This window comes from Mastomys coucha, unplaced genomic scaffold (assembly GCF_008632895.1).
Source record: "Mastomys coucha isolate ucsf_1 unplaced genomic scaffold, UCSF_Mcou_1 pScaffold1, whole genome shotgun sequence".
Taxonomy (NCBI): Eukaryota; Metazoa; Chordata; class Mammalia; order Rodentia; family Muridae; genus Mastomys; species Mastomys coucha.
Window position 1 is genome coordinate 41,187,832 of NW_022196891.1, and position 18,160 is coordinate 41,205,991.

Consider the following 18,160-nt stretch of genomic DNA (forward strand, 5'->3'; position numbering starts at 1 on the left):
AAAAAAAAACAAACCAAACCCCAAAAAACGAAATAAAACAAAACAAAAAACCTGTTTGGAAAACAATCAAGACAGCTGACCTAACAGGCAAGTTTCTGTTCTTCTGACCAAAATTTTAGTGCAAAGATGTAATATTTAATTCATGATCATGCTGGCACGTTATGTCAGAGAATTATGTTAAGTAAAAGACATAGCTCAAACTTCCTTTCAAATGAATGAAAGAGAGAAATTATGGCACACACATTTTCAGTGGGGTGGCTTACAACTCAATATAGGTGATGAGGTGGTGCCCCGATCTGGAGATATGCAACACGAGGAGCAGAGCCTCAGAGTCAGAGCTAGAGGGACTGAGGAACTCTAATAAAAAGGCCAAGAGTCAAAATTTCAAACCTCCCACCATTACCTTGCGAGTCAGAAATAACAGATGTTGTATTAAAGAATGTTCTTGAGACTGTGAGAGTAGGTAGTGTCCTAGGAACACAGAGGTTCCCAAGAGTGACAGGATGTACTGTCTAGAATAATTATGTGCACCCACTAATTGAAATGCTGTAGTACTACAGTTATCTCCTGGTCACAGTCAGGAGATCTGAACAATTCATTATTCACAGAGAGCTTCACACAGGGAAGTTCCTAATAAAGAGATAAGTTCAAACAATATGAACTAACTAGTATCCTCAGAGCACCCAGGGACTAAACCACCAACCAAAGAGTACACATGGTGGGACTAATGGCTCCAGCAGCATATGTATAGCAGAGGATGGCCTAGTCGGTCATCAAGGGCAGGAGAGGCCCTTGGTCCTGTGAAGGTTCTATAACCCAGTTTAGGGGAATGCCAGGGCCAGGAAGCTGGACAGGGTGGGGTGGTAAAAAGAGGGAGAAGGGAGGGAACTGGGTTTTTTCTTTTTTTCTTTTTTTCAGAGGGGAAACTGGGAAAGGAGATATACGGCATCTTTATTTATATTTAATGTAAATAAAGAAAATATCTAATAAAAAAGGGTTAAGTTCATAGTTAAAAGTTAGCAGATATTTAATAAAGCTAACACTGTTAGCAAGGAACTAAGTCCAGGAGAATTTTGAGTACCATCTACTTTTTTTTAACTTGTCTTCTTGTTATTATTATTTTCTATCATCTACCTTTTTTTTTGTTCCAAATATAATAGGCAGTTCACCTGAGTATCCCTCCTCCTTTGTATTAACTGCATTGAGCTTCTAAAGTTATGCTTTTGCCTACATAGCTATGACTTCTCCTTTGTATCACTTGAATTCTCATGATTGTGCCATTATTCCAGAACCACTGGAATTAAAGACTAAAGAGCTTCACGCAGTTTTAGAATGACGCTTGATTTGGTTGTTAGTTTTGACAGCACTTAGAACAGCAACTTTTTAATAGTTTCCAAGCCCTAACTTTAGCAAGCCATGGGAAGGCAGTATATTTCAGTATGTGTTACTATTTCAGCATATTCCCAATGGGCTTTATACATATACTTGTAAAGAATAGAGACCCACGGTGACTAATCTTGTTTTAATTAACACCAAAGAAAATAACAGTGGTTGGCATGACAAACTATTTTCAGGTTTTCCTTTTTTAACTGTGTCAGTTGCCATTTAGAAGGCAGACAGCAGAGCCACACTCGTCATCTGGTGCCCCTCCCCCCACAGCTATGAACGTGAAACAGGCCACTTCATTAAAAGATGACGTGTACATCATACTCACATTTTGTAGCCATCAGACTTTCCAAAGATTGGGCCCATTTTAAAACTTCGTCCAAAGTAAGGCTTTGAAAAGAAACAAAAGCACTGATTGGGCTAAATTATTATCAAAGTTTTGCTGAACTAAATAAGTCTATGCTATATTGAGAATAATCGAAGAATATAATTACATTGCTTACTATCCTTTGACTTTTAATGTTTTATTTTTTACTAAACTTTAAACTGTGAAAAATATAAGAGATGTATAGTTGAGATTATAAAATAAATATTAAAAATAAATGTGTAATCTTGTTTCCTGTTTCCTATTAGAATTGTGATAGATGTAGCTTTTGTTATGTATATAGTTGTGTTTTTAACCAAGAAATTACATCTTCCATGCCTAGTTTCTGTGATCTTCTTGTACCCATTTTATATGTGACTAGTATGATCTTACTCTTTAACTTATAATTATAAATTAATCATACATAGAACATCTTGGTGACAGTGTAATATTCCACAAGGGGCCTCTCAGAACTTACATAGTTAGTCTAGAAAATTCTGAGTATTTCTTATTTTTCCCCATTAAAACTATGTGCAGTCAGGCTAATAGGGTAATGTAGCTGTGGTAATTTTGTAGGGTAGCAGAAACAGACTGAAAACCAATTGAAGGCACAACTTTGAAAGTTCCAGGCACAGACTCCCACATTGTCTCTCCCTAGGATTGTCTCATGTTTTTCTACCACTGTCACAATGCACCCACTTAACTAATGAATGCAGAGTTTATCTACAAAGCTTATGTGCACATTTTCACGTACCATCTTGTCTTTATTATGTTTGCAGTTTCTCATTTGACATGTATGTACTTATGTATTGAATTTTGAAGGTTTTAACTTTAGTGATGGTACAATATGTCAGGTTACACTGGACATAACAGAATGAACAAAGCCATGCTTGAAGGGGTTAGCTTGAATGCTTCATTTCGCTTTCTGTTGGTGAGCTTCATGAGGTATCTGGCAAGTGATCTTTCTTTCTTACACATAGATAACTTTATTTTCCTATATCAAGATCTCTAATATAATCATCAGCATCCAGCTCCTGCTTCATGTGTGCCTTCCCACCTTTTGCACTGGTGTAAGAAAACTGAAGATGCAAGCCAGGCTTGCTCCTTGCTGCCTGGTAGAGTCAGCCTGAATGTTGATTCTTTTAAGACTGAGCATCAGCATCAACTGGTTATGAACATAACAAAAGCTTAAAGAACTTAAGTGATCCAGTAACATGGAACAATATTAGCCCTGTAACAAGTCTGATGGTCCTGCCAGCTTCATGGAGACTTTCACATTAGCTTCTAGGCTGAACAGTGCACTTTGCTGGGTGCTCTCAGAAAACATTTGCCTGAAATTATTTCTGACTCATTGTCTTTTTCACTCACTAGAACTTCAGAGGAATAAGCTATAATAATGCTTTCAATTGATTGAAGTGGGAAGTGGGAGGTGGGTTTTCTCGCATGCTTTTCTATCTCTCAGATTTCCTTGTAGAGGAAAGACTAAGATCTCCAGTGAAGGGGACAAAATATTACTGTGTTGGGAAATTGTTGTGAAGAGGATGTCTTTGCCTGCAAGATTTATGAGTCTTACAGATGCAGATCATGGTTGGAGAAATTGAAATCATTTGCCCTTGCTTATTTTCTGTGTCACAGATTTTGTGCTGGCCCATGATGGTGATTTACTCAGATTATTTAAAGGTTACTTTAAGCACTTTTGCTGATCAACCTGAGTTTCCTGATCGGAGTTCTCTGGTTTTGTGCCTTTTCCTTTTTCTGGGCAGAGAAGGCACTGAAAAGCAGACATGGGGGTTTTATGAAACTCGGCATTGGTGCTTAGAGTCTGAGGGTTTCGGGGATACAATCCTGATGCAGGACTTAATACATCTCCACACCTCAGTTTTGTTATTATTTCTACATCTGACAGAGTTATTAAAATGTCATATCAAATGACCTTAAGCAGCCTTATAAATATGAATTCTCTTTTCCTGAACCCTTCCTTTCTATTGAAGATCTACAAGGCAGAGAAGAAATCCAAGTTCTGATTGTGATAGGCCTAATAGCAGGGATAATCAGTAGATGAAAGTTATTTTTTTGTCATTCAGTTTTATCTTTCTCCATGGGTATAAATGCCTGGTTCAGAAAACTTCAACTGGTCACTAGATTTTTCAGCATTGGTATTTATCACCTACCATTACATCTAATTTTCTTCACCAAGCCGTAGTTTGTGACCTGTTGAGATGGTTCTTGCTTTAGTGGGAGATCAGATAGGTCAAGAGAGTATGTTCTACAAGAATGAGTTCACAACGGAAGTCTTCAGTGAGACCTAGGTTTGTCTAACAGGGTTAATCCATCATCTGTGAATTCTTTGTGATAAACCCAACTGTTGGCTGTCTTTTCAGTCACCCTTTACAGTTGAATCTACCAGATCACAGGGGGTAGGGGTAGGAGAGAAAGGCTGGGTCTTTACAATAAAATGTATCCCAGATCAGGAAGCTTAGGCAGTAAGATCACAAGGTTGGGGATGGCCTGGCCTGTATAGACAGACACTGTAAAAAGCAAGGAAACAAACAATCCAATCACAACTTTGTCTGCATTCAGAGAAGATTGAGCGCTTGATAGGCTTCCGTTCTTGTAAATCCCAGGATGGAATGAAGGTGTCTGTCATTTCTTATGAGGGGTTTAATTATGAGAATATGGTAGACTAAAAAACAAAAACTTTTAATATAAACACCATAAGACTGTATTGTAAAGAATGTTTGTAACATATCTCTAAACCATTAAAGTTACCAAATTTTCAGGTGTACACCATTAATTATGGAAATCGTGCCACATGATTGCTTCTCTGGTGGAGTTTCTCATGTGTAAATGAAAATTTTACTTTCTCAGCAAAATATATTTAGAGCAAAATATATTAAATTAGATATGTACCTATTTATCACATGACTAAGAATTCTTTTAAATGACCATGACATTTAAAAGCTACTTACTTTGAAGGGAGTCTCTTAGATTCATCTCTGCATAGCTTACAAATCCAACAGATATGCCTGCTCATTTTTTCTACAAAAAAGTATATAGGTATATAATTTAGTCACGTAAAATGACTGCTTGTGAGAGTCAATTTTCAAAGAACATATAAAGTCATAAATCACAAAAAAACCCATGAATTCCTAAAGTTACTAGATGTCACTATGGGTCAGGAAGGAAGAATAGGAGAAATGACTCACTTCATACATATTCCATAATACAAGTGATTAGCTTTCTCAGCGACCTTGGAATTCCTCTTACCCACCTACTCATTAATAACAGGGTTTTTCATAGATATAGAACTCTGAGAGCTGTATTTTAATTAGAAGCCACTGACAATGAACTCATCAACTTTTAAAGCTTCCTTTTGGGGACAATTCTTATTTTTAGAGTGCTCCCTAAATATATGAAGGAAAACTTATAATTAGTCAAATTAAATAGCATAACCAGCCAAATAAAAAATCCTTAAAAGTGCATTCTGAGAAGAGTAATTGTTTCATAAATTTTGGCAGTTTTAGACATTGTAACTTTGAAATTCTAACAGAGTTGACTTAATCAAGGCTAAGTGTATATAAGCAATGCATGTCATGGTAGGCTTTTTTTAAACTTGGGACTTTGAATGAAACAGCTAAAAACATACTAGGAATAATTGAATCCATGTTTTATATGAAATCTGGAGATAGTTTAGTAACTATAAATATACCTATACCTGACAATGAACTCATCAACTTCTAAAGCTTCCTTTTTGGGATAATACTTATTTTTAGAGTGCTCCCTAAATATATGAAGGGAAACTTGCCTCTTTATATGAAGTAAACACTGAGGATCAATAGTGAGCTTCTATGACTTTATTAACTCATTCAAAGCACCTTGAACTCCTATTCTCTGCCAAGCTCTCAATGGCAGTGAGTGATCTACATAGACCTCGCTTCTATTCTTCCTGTCCTTATGGGCAAGATAAAAAACAAACAAACAAACAAAAAAAAAACATGGGATTTTCTTATAGGGGGTTGTATAACTACAGGGGGGAACTGAGTCAGAGTTGAGAATAGTCAGTGAAACCATCCCAGTAATGTAGGATCTAAGCAGGAGCCAATTGGATATGCTGAGATGGACAATGGAGGAGGGCTTGCTTAGGTAAAGGTTAGGAGGTAATGGTTAGTTGAAGACAGGAAAGAAAGATGCTGCCAGATCTGCTAGAATGTCATTCATGAGCAGTGTGGATTAGACTGGGTAGCAACAAGGTGGAGAAAGTAATAAAATGGAGTGCCAATCCCTTCATTCCCATCTGTTGTGAACGTTGTTGAATGATACAGCAGGGATACAGAGGCAGGACTATTTTGCACACGATTGTTCTAGCATGCATGTTTGTAGTGTGTGCCAGTAAATTTGTTAGTGTGACAGTGTGAATTTGCTAAAAGACATCCGTGGATAGAAGACTTGAGAGAAGTGGAAAAAGTAATAGAATAAGCATTGGAAAACCAAATAGATGTACATGAGGGAACAAATGGGAGGGAGGAAAATTAATTATGTTTCTTTTGATTGTAAGTATAGTAACATACATAGACAAGAAAGCTTATTATGTGGCTATGTGTGTATGCAGCTAGATTTTAGATGACCTTAAATGCAGGGAAAAAATCGTTGCATTTTAAAGTGTGGTTAATATTAATTTATCAAAGTTTTAAGATAACAAAGCAGTGAAAATAGAAGTCTTTTTTTTTTAAATCTGACTAAGGATTATAATGAAATAACTTGAGGTTTTGAGAACTGGGACATTGACTGGCTATTTATAATGATGCTATATATAATGGAGCCCTGAACTCTATTGGTGAAGCCGAGTTTCCATACCTAACATCTCTTACTTATTCTTGAACACCCTCATTGTTACTGCAACTACTCTCCCTTGTCTCCTACAAGGACTCAATCTTTCTCTTTCAACAATTGATTTTGTTTCATTGTCTTTTCACTCCATCTACTAGAGCCATGCGTACATATTTTCATAATCTCTGTAACTCTAATATATATCTGTTATAAATTATACTATTCTTAATAGATATAACGGAATCAGATAAAACCACAGCAGTCAGTGTGCATCAGTTACTGAGGTCAGATGCACAGTGGAAGTACTTCGGGGGTGCACTAGTCTTTAGGGGTTTCCCAGAGCCCCTGAGAGCGGTATATTCAGATAGCTCAGGGTTCTGAAACTAGAATAACACATGCTTGAATTGAGGCTTTTCTTAGCTGTGTGACCTTGGGCATATTAATTTACCTCTCAGATTATCTATTTCCTCTTCTCTGAAGTGGAACAATGAAGACTAGAAAAATAGATGCATGCAAAAAGTTTCTGTTCCGGTTTATCTGACCTTTAGCTTCTTGTACTCTGTCACTTAGGTAGTATTTCTCAAGGCTGTTTGTAGGAAGGAAGAATGCATGCTATCAGGCTACATTCCTTCCTCCTTTTTAAATTTCAACTCAGATGGCTACTTTTCCTTATTAATATTGATGATTCTTCTACATGTGAATATACTCTCTGTAAATCCTGTTTCTTTTTCCTTTTATTTTTATTTTTTACTGCTACCTCATTTTTCTTTACTGTTTTAGAGATTAGTTCAAAGATGGAGTTGGGTGAGCCAGTTCCAGGTATTTAGGGTCCTCCAGAAATATATGTCATACTGAAGGACAGAAACCACAAGATAGGATTTGCATGGCCAGAAGTTTAAGTGCTAGAGTAGAAAGGTAAGAGAACAGTTGCCCAAGTTTGTGCTCTTGAAGATAATTGTGCAAGTTGTCTCTTCTCTGTAGATGCACAGTTCAAAGGAAACCAAGAGAGTGAGGTCTGTGGAGGCACTCGAGCCAGGCTACAGGACCTCAAGAACACACAAGAACCGATATGTAGTTCTGATTTTTCTAATCCCAGCAAAGCTTGGTCTAGATCAACAGTACCCTGTGCTTAGTTATATGGTTGATATAGAGCAATGGTCTGTGCTACAAGCTGTTCATTACTTGGGAAACACTTGAAGGGATTGCTGTATAACTATAAATATACATACATTAAATACATATACATGTTATTTAAAGTTCTAACTTATCAGTTACTATTATAAGTAATTTCACATATTATTCCATAAACATTTGTAGCAGTTGTTTTCATATTATTTATGTGTTCCAAGTCACAAAGATTACAGAATATAAATAAAATACAATGTCTTAAAATTACCAATGATTAAATTGTAGAAAGTATTTAGACATATTATACATAGACTACATAGAGCACAGAATGAATTGTGTTCTATGATATTCTCTGGCTTTCATCAAGTTAGGACTTGGTGGAGATTGTCCTAGCATTGCAAGTGTGTTTCCAGGTCTGCCTGGGACCTGTGGCTCTTTTTTTGTACATTAAGATTTCTAGAACTAAATGCCCACCCACATGTCTGTGCACCTTTATGTTATTTGTTATAGGATTCATAACCATGCACCATAACTTTGCTTGGATGAAGGCAAACACTTTTATATCTTGCCATGTTCTCTAGATTGAAGTAAAGAGACAAGTCATAAATATTTAATTTTAAATAAAAAAGGTCAGATTGACCAATTGAGTTCACACCCTCTTCCAAGCAAAACACTGGTAAAATGAGAAATAAAGAACATACAACACTTAAACATGAAGGGGAAGAAAAAGAGTAAAGATGAAAGAAAAAATAACAAAATATTTTAAGGTTGTTTTGGAAGCTCGGAAGCAGATGGAGGGTAAAGTGAAAACTCTAAAGTGAGAAGAAACACAGACTTTGGAACTTCATTTGACCAAATGAAGAACACATAACTCACAGTCTGAGGATGAAGAATTGATAGAAGAAGTATTCTCTAAATACTTCTAATTTAGAAATAAAAAGAAATCGTGGCTATTCCACATATTCTGTCATTAAATCGTACATCTTCATCTTTAGTCTCCATCAAAATATGAAATGGCAGGGTCAAGTGGTCTCAAGTTTATGTAGAGGAACTTTAGTCAGTATTTAAAAATGATGAATTCTAATTTTTAAAATGAGCATAACAAGCATTTAAATTAATGTACCCCATTTGTAAACTTAAATTTGTTTTATTGGATAAATCCAGCTAAGCACATCTTTAGTTAAATTACATTTTCAAATTAGAGCTCAAATAAAAAATAAAAGGTAACCACAAATCCTCCCTAAAACTTGAATTCTATTTTGGTAAAAAAAGAGTTTCCAGCTTAGGACGACATAAATTGATGTGATGTGAGACTGATTTATATTGTGGATAAACTTACCAGGCTTCAAATCAGTGATGATCCTGTTTTTCTCATGCTGGTGCAATGATGTAAACACATTCCATTAACCTAAGAATAAAGTAATGATAAAAATGAGTGGAAGTCGATAGATTCATGTGGAAATACAATATTTTGCAATGATTTGGACAAGTACTTTACCTTTGTTTTCAACCAACAACTTCTGCATTATTTCATAGATTATTATAGAATACATGAAATGAACTTTATCTGTCTTTTCATTGGTTTTCATTTGTCTTATGATTATTTTAATTACATAGTAATTTTTGACCCCCTTTTCTACACTCTGTTGGTAAAAGTGTGTATTTTTATAACTCTTTTTTATTTTTCAGAACTGAGGATTGAACCCAGGGCCTTCTGCTTGCTAGGCAAGCACCACTGAGTTAAATGCCCAACCCCACTTTTACAACTTTTTAAGCATAATATGTTTAGGGTAAATGTTGTTCTTCATGTTTCAATATTTTCTTTGGATAACTATTATTTTAAGAGGGGCACATTTCGTCAATCGACTACTAATAAATATACTGCTAATATTAGGCGTCCTGGACATACTATGGCATAAATAGATTCATATATACTCCTGTCTTTAAATTAAGTCTTAAAGTAAAATAAAGATAAATAAATTTTAAATTTGTCCCTTTTAGTGCTGACAAGTAATCAATAAACTCTTTCTGATCACATTCAAACAAGCAACCCAATAACATATCCCCACCGGATTCTTCTGTATCTTAGCAGGTTGAATACAGTTTAGAAAAATCTGAACTGCTTTCTTTACATTTTGACTAACTCTTTTCTGCAATGGTACAAAAATTCCTGCCCTTAAAAAAAAAACAGTAATTTTGTGAAGTTGTCCTTAGACACAGCATGAAGGAAGGAAGACATTCAATATGCCACATTTAACAGGGCTTCTGACAGACATTACAAAAATAACCCCACTAGAATTAACAGAGCTAATAAACTGATAGAAGCAATAACTTAGTGATCAGTGATTGGAATACTAATTTTTTGATTTTATATCTCTATCATACACATAAAAACCACATGAAAAGAACATATTCTAAAGTGCAATATATCTTCTACTGGCTTATATAATTTTTACAGAAAGCAATTCTTAGTTTGAGGTACAGAAAATCTAAGCCGAGAAAGAAATATGTATTTACAATTTTGTTTATTCCCTGGAAAGAAATACATTACATGCACTGCTACAGCTCAGCTACTGAAGTCAGTATAAATTCCACTAGGAATTTATATCAAGACAACATTCTTCTATTTTACCAACTCTTTTACTCAATCTCATACTCACAAATATATCCTGTGGAGCAGTCTACCAAGCTACATTTTATTTTCTCCTTGTGATGATCCTTTTGAAATCAGGCTCTGAAATTGCACGAGACACCAAGTACTTTATTTTTCCTGGCATAAAAACACACCACTGTCTGTATAATTACCTTCTATGGCACTCCGGGTCTCTGCTATGAAATTCTAGTTTTACTGACACATATCTATGCAAAGAGAGGTTTTTTGAATATGGAAAGTAGTGCTGTGGCATAGCCATGCCTTGCTGATAAAAGAGGTTTTTATCTAAACTTATCAGAACATCTGACACGTCCAGATGGCTGGAAGCAGCAGCTCTGGAGAATTTTCAACTGTTGTAGTCAAAACTTCTCCTATGAATAATTAATTTGTCCAGCTTTTGTCAGTGTGCAGCCTAAAGGAAAATCCCCTTAAAAAAAAGAAAAAGACCCGAGTGCAAATGGACAGGCTACCATTGCACACACTATTGTCAAGCCATGGGAACTATTGACAGCAACCTGTTCACAATAGTCAATTAAGGACCTGAAACAATCTAAGGTCTCTCTCTCTTTCTCCTCTCTTCTTCTTTTTCTTCCTCTCTTTCTTCCTCTTCCTCTCTCTCTCTCTCTCTCTCTCTCTCTCTCTCTCTCTCTCTCTCTCTCTCTCTTTCGGCTCAACCTTGTAGTTCTCCCTGCTATTCCTCTGAGCCAGTATTTTGACTGTTATTGTTTGTTTGTTGATTTGGTTGTTATTCAGTCTGTTGATATGCCTGCTAAACTTTGAATTGAATTGAACACCATGCTTCAGATGTGATCTACTATATGCAGACTATAGGGAGATGTTTACTGCTCCTTGTCTTATGTCTAGTATTTTTGTGTGTGTATGTGTGTGTGTGTGTGTGTGTGTTGAACTCTCAGAACTCTCTCATAGAAATGCTGGAATATAATAATAAAATAGCAAGAAGGAATAGGATGTTATTGAGGACTTCTTGAAATATTTAGGAACCTGTGTCTTACCAAACCCCTGTCTAGAGCTCCTTCCTGTTCCACTATCCCCCTTTGTTTTCCTGGCCTCTGTGGTTACTCCAAGTTTTATACTCAAATCAAAGATTTCGAGTGATCATCCACAAGTAAGAGAGGGTATGAGATGTTTGTCTTTCTGGATCTGTGTTACCTCACACAGTATAATATTGTCCAGTTCTGTCCATTTACCTGCAAATCTCATATTTCCAGCTTCTCTTTAGAGTTGAATAGAATTACAATGTATATATGTCCAGATTTTATTATTCATTCATCAATTCAAGGACATGGAGATTATTTCCATTGTTTCACTGATTGTTCACAAAGTGATCACTGAAAAATGACAATGAAGAATGATCAGTGGCCGACCAGAAAGTGACTCTGTTTCCATTCCCAAGTGATCGGCCCTTTATTTCTCTTTCAGTCAAGTCCAAAGTAATAAAAATTAAAACATGTACAATTAGCTGTTGTTTAATATTTCTCTGTGGGCTATTTAATAATTTTATATAGTGCTTAAACAGTTGAACAGAGACTGTTGCAACAGAACCTGACAGTTTTAAAGGCAAAATACGTTTCCAGGCTTGAGGAAAGTAGGCTCAAGCACATAAAAAGTTCAGCAAACCTACAGCATAAAGGGTAAGGCTTTTATGTCACATAGCTCAGGCCTTTTGCTCATTTGTAGAGTATGTGTCTTCCATGAATGCCGTTACATGTAGGTCTACATACAACTTCATGTCTCCTATATCTTACTAGCATCTTACTTCTCTACCCAGGGCTAGGTGGTTTAAGTATGACATAGAGCCATGGGTTCCCTTGAGACTCTCAAGAGTGCTGTGAGACTGTCAATAGCTGAATTTATTCAACCTTGGCAGAGGGGTTTTCCAGCCTTCCTCTTTGCCAACTTGTTTATTTAATATGTTAATTTTGTAAGGCTTTAATGGAAGGCCTGCTGGCCTTACTCTTGGTCCCATTCTTCTGCCTCAGTACATTTTAACTAATTCTGCAAGCAGTATAAGCTCTGAGATACTGGAGAAGTCTTAGTGAACTATACCCAGCAGGCAGTTGCTGCTGACATTTGGAGAGAGATTGTTATCTGCTGCTTTCCTGAACTCTGGGCCCTTGCTTCTTAGCCTTCTATTAATCTTGGCTCCCTCTGTTGAATTTCTTCCTAGTGTCTTATCTCTTAGAACAACTACTGCTTGTCTACGTTGACACACTGGCCAGATGTCCAGAATGTGGCCCAAACAACTGCCACTGAAAGTCTGGACCCAGGAGAGTACAGACCCATTTCTAGTGTTGTCTGTTCTGGCTTGTTGATAAACAGACACAGTGTAACTTATTTTGGCTTTTGACTTGTATAAACATCAAGCATAGTGGCAATCATAATTAGATTATTGGGTATTCAACACTATTGACTACACAAAATGCATATAAACAGCATGCAAGCTAGCAGCCTGTTTTATCTGTATATACTCCAAAGCCTTGTATTAAAGGTGCCTTTAAATATAACCATTATCATACCATTCCATAAAGATAAGTCACTAACTCCAGTCATTCTTTTTTTATTAGATATTTTCTTTATTTATATTTCAAATGATATCCCCTTTCCTGGTTTCCCCTCTGGAAAAAAAACCCCTGTTGCCTACCCCTTCCCCCTGCTTAACAACCCATCCTCTCCTGATTCCTGGTCCTGGCATTCCCCTACACTGGAACATAGAACCTTCAGAGAACCAAGGCCTCTCCTCCCATTGGTGATCGACTAGGCCATCCTCTGCTACATATGCTGCTGGAGCCATTAGTCCCACCATGTGTACTCTTTGGTTGGTGGTTTAGTCCCTGGGAGCTCTGAGGGTACTAGTTAGTTCATATTGCTGTTTCTCCTATGGGGCTGCAAACCCCTTCAGCTCCTTGGGTCCTTTCTCTAGCTCCATCATTGGGGACCCTGTGCTCAGTCCAATGGATGGCTGTGAGCCTCTACTTCTGTATTAGTCGGGCACTGTCAGAGCCTCTCAGGAGACAGCTATATCAGGCTTTTATCAGCCAGCACTTGCTGGCATCCACAACAGTGTCTGGGTTTGGTGATTGTATATGGGAAGGATTCCCAGGTGGGGCAGTGTCTGGATTGTCTTTCCTTCAGTCTCTGCTCCACACTTTGTCTCCGCAACTCCTTTCATGGGTATTTTGTTCTTTTTCTAAGAAGGATCGAACTATCCACACTTGGTCTCCCTTCTTCTTGAGTTTCTTGTGGTTTGTGAATTGTACTTGGGCATTCCGAGCTTCATAGTACTACCTGAGTACCTAGCTATACCACTCCTGGGCATATACCCAGACAATGCTCCAACATGTAATAAGGACACATGCTCCACTATGTTCTTAGCAGCCTTATTGATAATAGCAAGAACCTGGAAACAACCCAGATGTTCCTCAACAGAGGAATGGATACAGAAAATGTGGTACATTTACACAATGGACTACTACTCAGCTATTTAAAACAATGAATTTATGAAATTCTTAGGGAAATGGATGGATCTGGAGAATATCATCCTGAATGAGGTAACCCAATCACAAAAGAACACACATGGTATGCACTCACTGATAAGTGGATATTCCTTCAGTCATTCTTAAGTTTTCCTGAAGCTGCTTCAAATCTGTTCTGTTGGCTTTCCCCCGGAGTCAGCAGTTATACTGGAGTTGCAAAGAATGATGGTAAGACTTAAGTTATCATTTTTTCTAGAGCACCCAGTCCTTTGTAACCATTTTCTAATTGCTTAGTTAGAATTTCACTGTTCTCTCACATGTGGTAAAGACAAAGACTTCCTTTGGGAGGTAGAGTTCTCTGAGGATTGGGTCATGGATGTGCCTTTCTGAAAATGATTTGCATTGGCTCTGCTAGGGAGCCAGGTATTATCATGGTAGGTCTGCTTTTCTACTTTTTGTTTTTACGTTTGCTGTACAGTTCCTGGACAACATGGGAAGGGTAGTTTTAAATTATAAATTCAGAAGATCACAGAGTTGCTTCTTTGTCATCAATATTGGCAGGTTAGTTTTTTATTTTTCACAGTCTCTCACTAAACGCATAGCAATTTAAGGACTTAAAAAAATTAAAATAAGAAATTCTCTTCCCTCCTGCCCATCTTGTAATACTTGCATGTGAGTGCAAATGCTCATGGATGCCAGAGGAGCGCATTAGATACTCTGGAGCTTTAATGACAGTGGTTGGGAGCCAACAGATGTAGGTTCTGGGAACTGAACTTTGGTTCTCTGCTGGAGCAGTGTGTAATCTTAAATACAGAGCTACCTCTCCAGCCTAGTTTAAGAATCTTTTGTATGTATGTATGTATGTATGTATGTATGTATGTATGTAATGTATGTATGTAATATATGTATATTACTATTTATTTATTTATTTATTTATTTATTTATTTATTTAATGTGCTTTGATATTTTACTTGCATGTGTGAGAGTATCAGATACCCTGGAAATGAAAGTTACAGACAGTGGTGAGCTGCTATGTGGGTGCTGGGAATTGAATCAGGCTCCTTCTGGAAGAGCAGCCAGTGCTTTTAACTTCTGAGCCATCTCATCAGCCCCCTAGTTTAAGGATATTAAAGTCAGCTTTTATCATACTTAGTTCAAATTTTGTGGACTGAAAGGAATTCTTCTTATTAATATATTTTGACATGATCTCTTACTATATTGGCTTTGAATACTGTGGCTCAAGTGAGACTCCGGCCTCAACTTCTACAGTAGTGAGAGCATAGGCTTATGTCACTGGGTCTGGATAGGTACAAAAGATTCTTAAAATGTGGATTTATAGTCATTGAGATTATCAAATCCTGAACTCATCTGTATTTTAAATCTAGGTTACAATTTTGGATTAGGAGTCCTGGTTCTTAGGGCATTTTCCTTTTGCAAACTTCATTGTACCTTTAACAGATGTTTAATATTTAGTGTGTGCATTTCTGTGACATGCATATGTGTATGTATGTTTATATGCATATAGGCACAAGAATGTGTGTGTGTGTGTGTGTGTGCAGTACATTGTGCACATATATGTCTACATGTGTAGGCCAGAGGTTGGCATCAATGGCCTTACTTTGTCACACTCTACCTTACAAACTGAGGCAGTTTCTCACTTAAACACAGAGCTTTTGATTTGGCTACTTTACTTAGCCTCCTTGCTCTGGGAATCTTTTGTCTTTGCCCCTTCTAGGCTAGGATTACAGCTGCATCACCATGCCCCCGACATGTATATTAGGACCCTTCTAAATTCTAGATTTCACTTTATGTGAACTAATGTTATATAATTACTTTTAGATGAAACCAAATGTAGTGAAATATAAAGGAGAATGGAATGTCAACACTTCCTGGGTGTCACAGGTGACAGGGTTCTTTGCTTCTTGACGTGAGGAGTGTCTTGAGTGTGTAGGGCTCAGTGATGTGTAGCCAGAAGCTTAGGCTTATTTGCTTTCACATCACCTAATCAATTCAATGTCCTTTCTGAACATGATTAGCATCTTCCCTTTTCATGGGTAATGTAGAACAAGGCAGCAGAAACACATGCTATATTTCCTGTTTTTTGTTTGTTTGTTTTTTTTTTTTGATTTGTTTTTTGTTTTGGTAGGTCACTATTTAAGAGTCTGCTGACTTAAACTTGAAGGAAATTCACCCTCAGTGCAAAGATAAGTGGTGATGGGCACCCCATCCTTTCTAGGAAGCCCAGATGATGCTGAGTCACTCAGGGAGGTGGATACCAAAGGTAACTCTTTGGGGGAATGTAATTGGAGAAGGAATCTCCCACTTTTGATGAATGTGATGTGTCACTTGCATGTGTGGATATGATGTTGAGACTGGTATAGCTGAGTCAAATAACCATTTGAACAATGAATAAGTGCATTTCTCCTCCACAGGATTCACCTATGATAAATGATAAAAGCACCCTTTGTGGCTCATTTTACTCATATAAAAATGTAGGGGTGAGGTTTGAGAAAGATTATTTATCTATATTTCCTCCCCTCCTAATGGCTATTTCTGCTTTCATGCTCTAATCTTTCATGCCCCATAATTAGTGTAGTATTTATGACACACATTTGGAAATAATAAACTTTGTAAGTATAATTTACACAAATAAATATTTTCATAACACATGCAAATTTGAACAACGGAGTCTTTGCGACTATCAAATAAGGAAACACAATGAAACACAAAGCCAATGTTTGTCTGAAAATAACAGACTGAAATTCTGTCTTGAAACCTCTGGAAGGACATGATGGGCAAATAAAATTGAATAAACAACTTTAGTATTTAGAAAAGGCAAGAAATAACAACAAAAAATCATTGTAATCCCCAAAGCTTTAGAGACTTACTTGGAATACTCTTTCACTAAAAATGTACATGATTTCCCCTCCAGTTTGAATAGTTGAGGACTTGCCCCTTAGCAACTCTAAAACTAAAGCTAACCATCAAGTAAATGGTTTTCTTCTTTTCTAATATGAAGAAAATGTAGTCTTACAACGTTTTTATGTGAAGGAAAAGCCATTTTGCCCAGATAAAATTACATCCAAAGGAAAATGAATACTGAGTGATATGTGAGGAGACATGATCCTGGATGCCCGGGGGCCTCCTAAGACATTCCAAATGTACAGTGTGGCCAGGGCAGATGCAAGAATTAGTGTTACAGATGAAGCCAAGGAGAAGAGCAGAGCGAATATAGAGTGAGAGCAACCAAGACATACAAGAAGGAGGACTTTGGTTTAAAAAGTAAAAACATCTACCTTTTCTAGATACATTTAAAAATTCTGCAGAAAACAATTTGTAACAAGAGATAAAATTAGTTTAACTTTATTAAAAATTGCCATCTATGGAAGTTTAGAAAATCTCCCTCCCCCTTTTTTTTCAGGTAAGTGGGCAGTTACCCCAGTTTACCCTGAGTGAGTAGGCAGAAGAAGGCAAATAGAAATGAAAATTTGTTAACAGTTATCTGCTTTCATTGCATCTTTCTGAAACTGGTTTCTGGAGGTGACTATTATAACAACAGGAGTATTTTTCTACTTAAATATTGGTTGTGCAAACAGAAAACAGGATACTATGTTTCAGAAACAGCTTTCCTAACCCTATTTTAAAGTAGAATTTATATCCTTAAAATTTAGAATTTGAAGAAAGTTTAAATAAGTGAGTTTAAAGGTTCAGTGTAGTTGGATAAAGAAACCAGGCTATGTGCTGTCCTGCTGCACGTGGGCTGTGTGGTGGAAGTGAGGCTAACATTTAAAAATCCCCAAACCAAGGTGCTCTGATAACTTTTTAATACAAGTTTTGTCATTTGGCTTTGAAAATCAAACAAACACATCTTTCCTTCTCAGTCTGTCCCTATGGTTATATATGTTCTCTCTTCTTTACTTACCTTCGAGACATGAGGCCAATGCTAGGTTTATATGAATTCTGCCTCCTTTTACTGAGTCATATGTATTGTAGCTACTTAATTCCACACTGAGGCAATGGTCTCTTCACCTGTGTGCTGTTGCTTTGACTCTATTGAGTTGAATGAAGGGTCTATACTTTCAGCTATAACTTGTCAGGCAAGAAGATTGGAGCACTATTCTTAAAAGGAATGCAATGCCCACTAACATCAGAATATAATAAACTACATGAGAGAAAAAAATAGAGATTCCAGAATGATTACTATAAACAAAATATGATTTATTTTAGGATAGATTCCCATAAAGATTCTTAAATGAATTCTAGCTTAAAGTTATGAATCAGTTGATGCTCAGTATTTTAATTACATGA

At 36.7% G+C, this 18,160-nt stretch overlaps 1 protein-coding gene across 6 annotated transcripts in view; it reads right to left on the reverse strand.

The window, feature by feature from the left end:
* Rgs13 (regulator of G protein signaling 13) overlaps window positions 1–18,160 on the reverse strand; it is a 62,641-nt gene that overhangs the window by 25,909 nt on the left and 18,572 nt on the right. The window contains exons 1-6 of one of the 6 annotated variants that reach the window (XM_031384382.1): window positions 13,968–14,017; window positions 11,567–11,707; window positions 10,366–10,439; window positions 9,045–9,113; window positions 4,720–4,789; window positions 1,715–1,776 (exon numbers count right to left, since the gene is read on the reverse strand). In XM_031384382.1, coding sequence (XP_031240242.1) covers window positions 1,715–1,776; window positions 4,720–4,784 — 127 coding nt within the window. In that variant the 5' untranslated portion in view covers window positions 4,785–4,789; window positions 9,045–9,113; window positions 10,366–10,439; window positions 11,567–11,707; window positions 13,968–14,017. Of the gene's footprint in view, window positions 1–1,714; window positions 1,777–4,719; window positions 4,790–9,044; window positions 9,114–10,365; window positions 10,621–11,566; window positions 11,708–13,967; window positions 14,018–18,160 lie in introns of those variants that run through there. The other 5 variants (XM_031384379.1, XM_031384388.1, XR_004122681.1 and 2 more) reach the window with 5 other exon arrangements.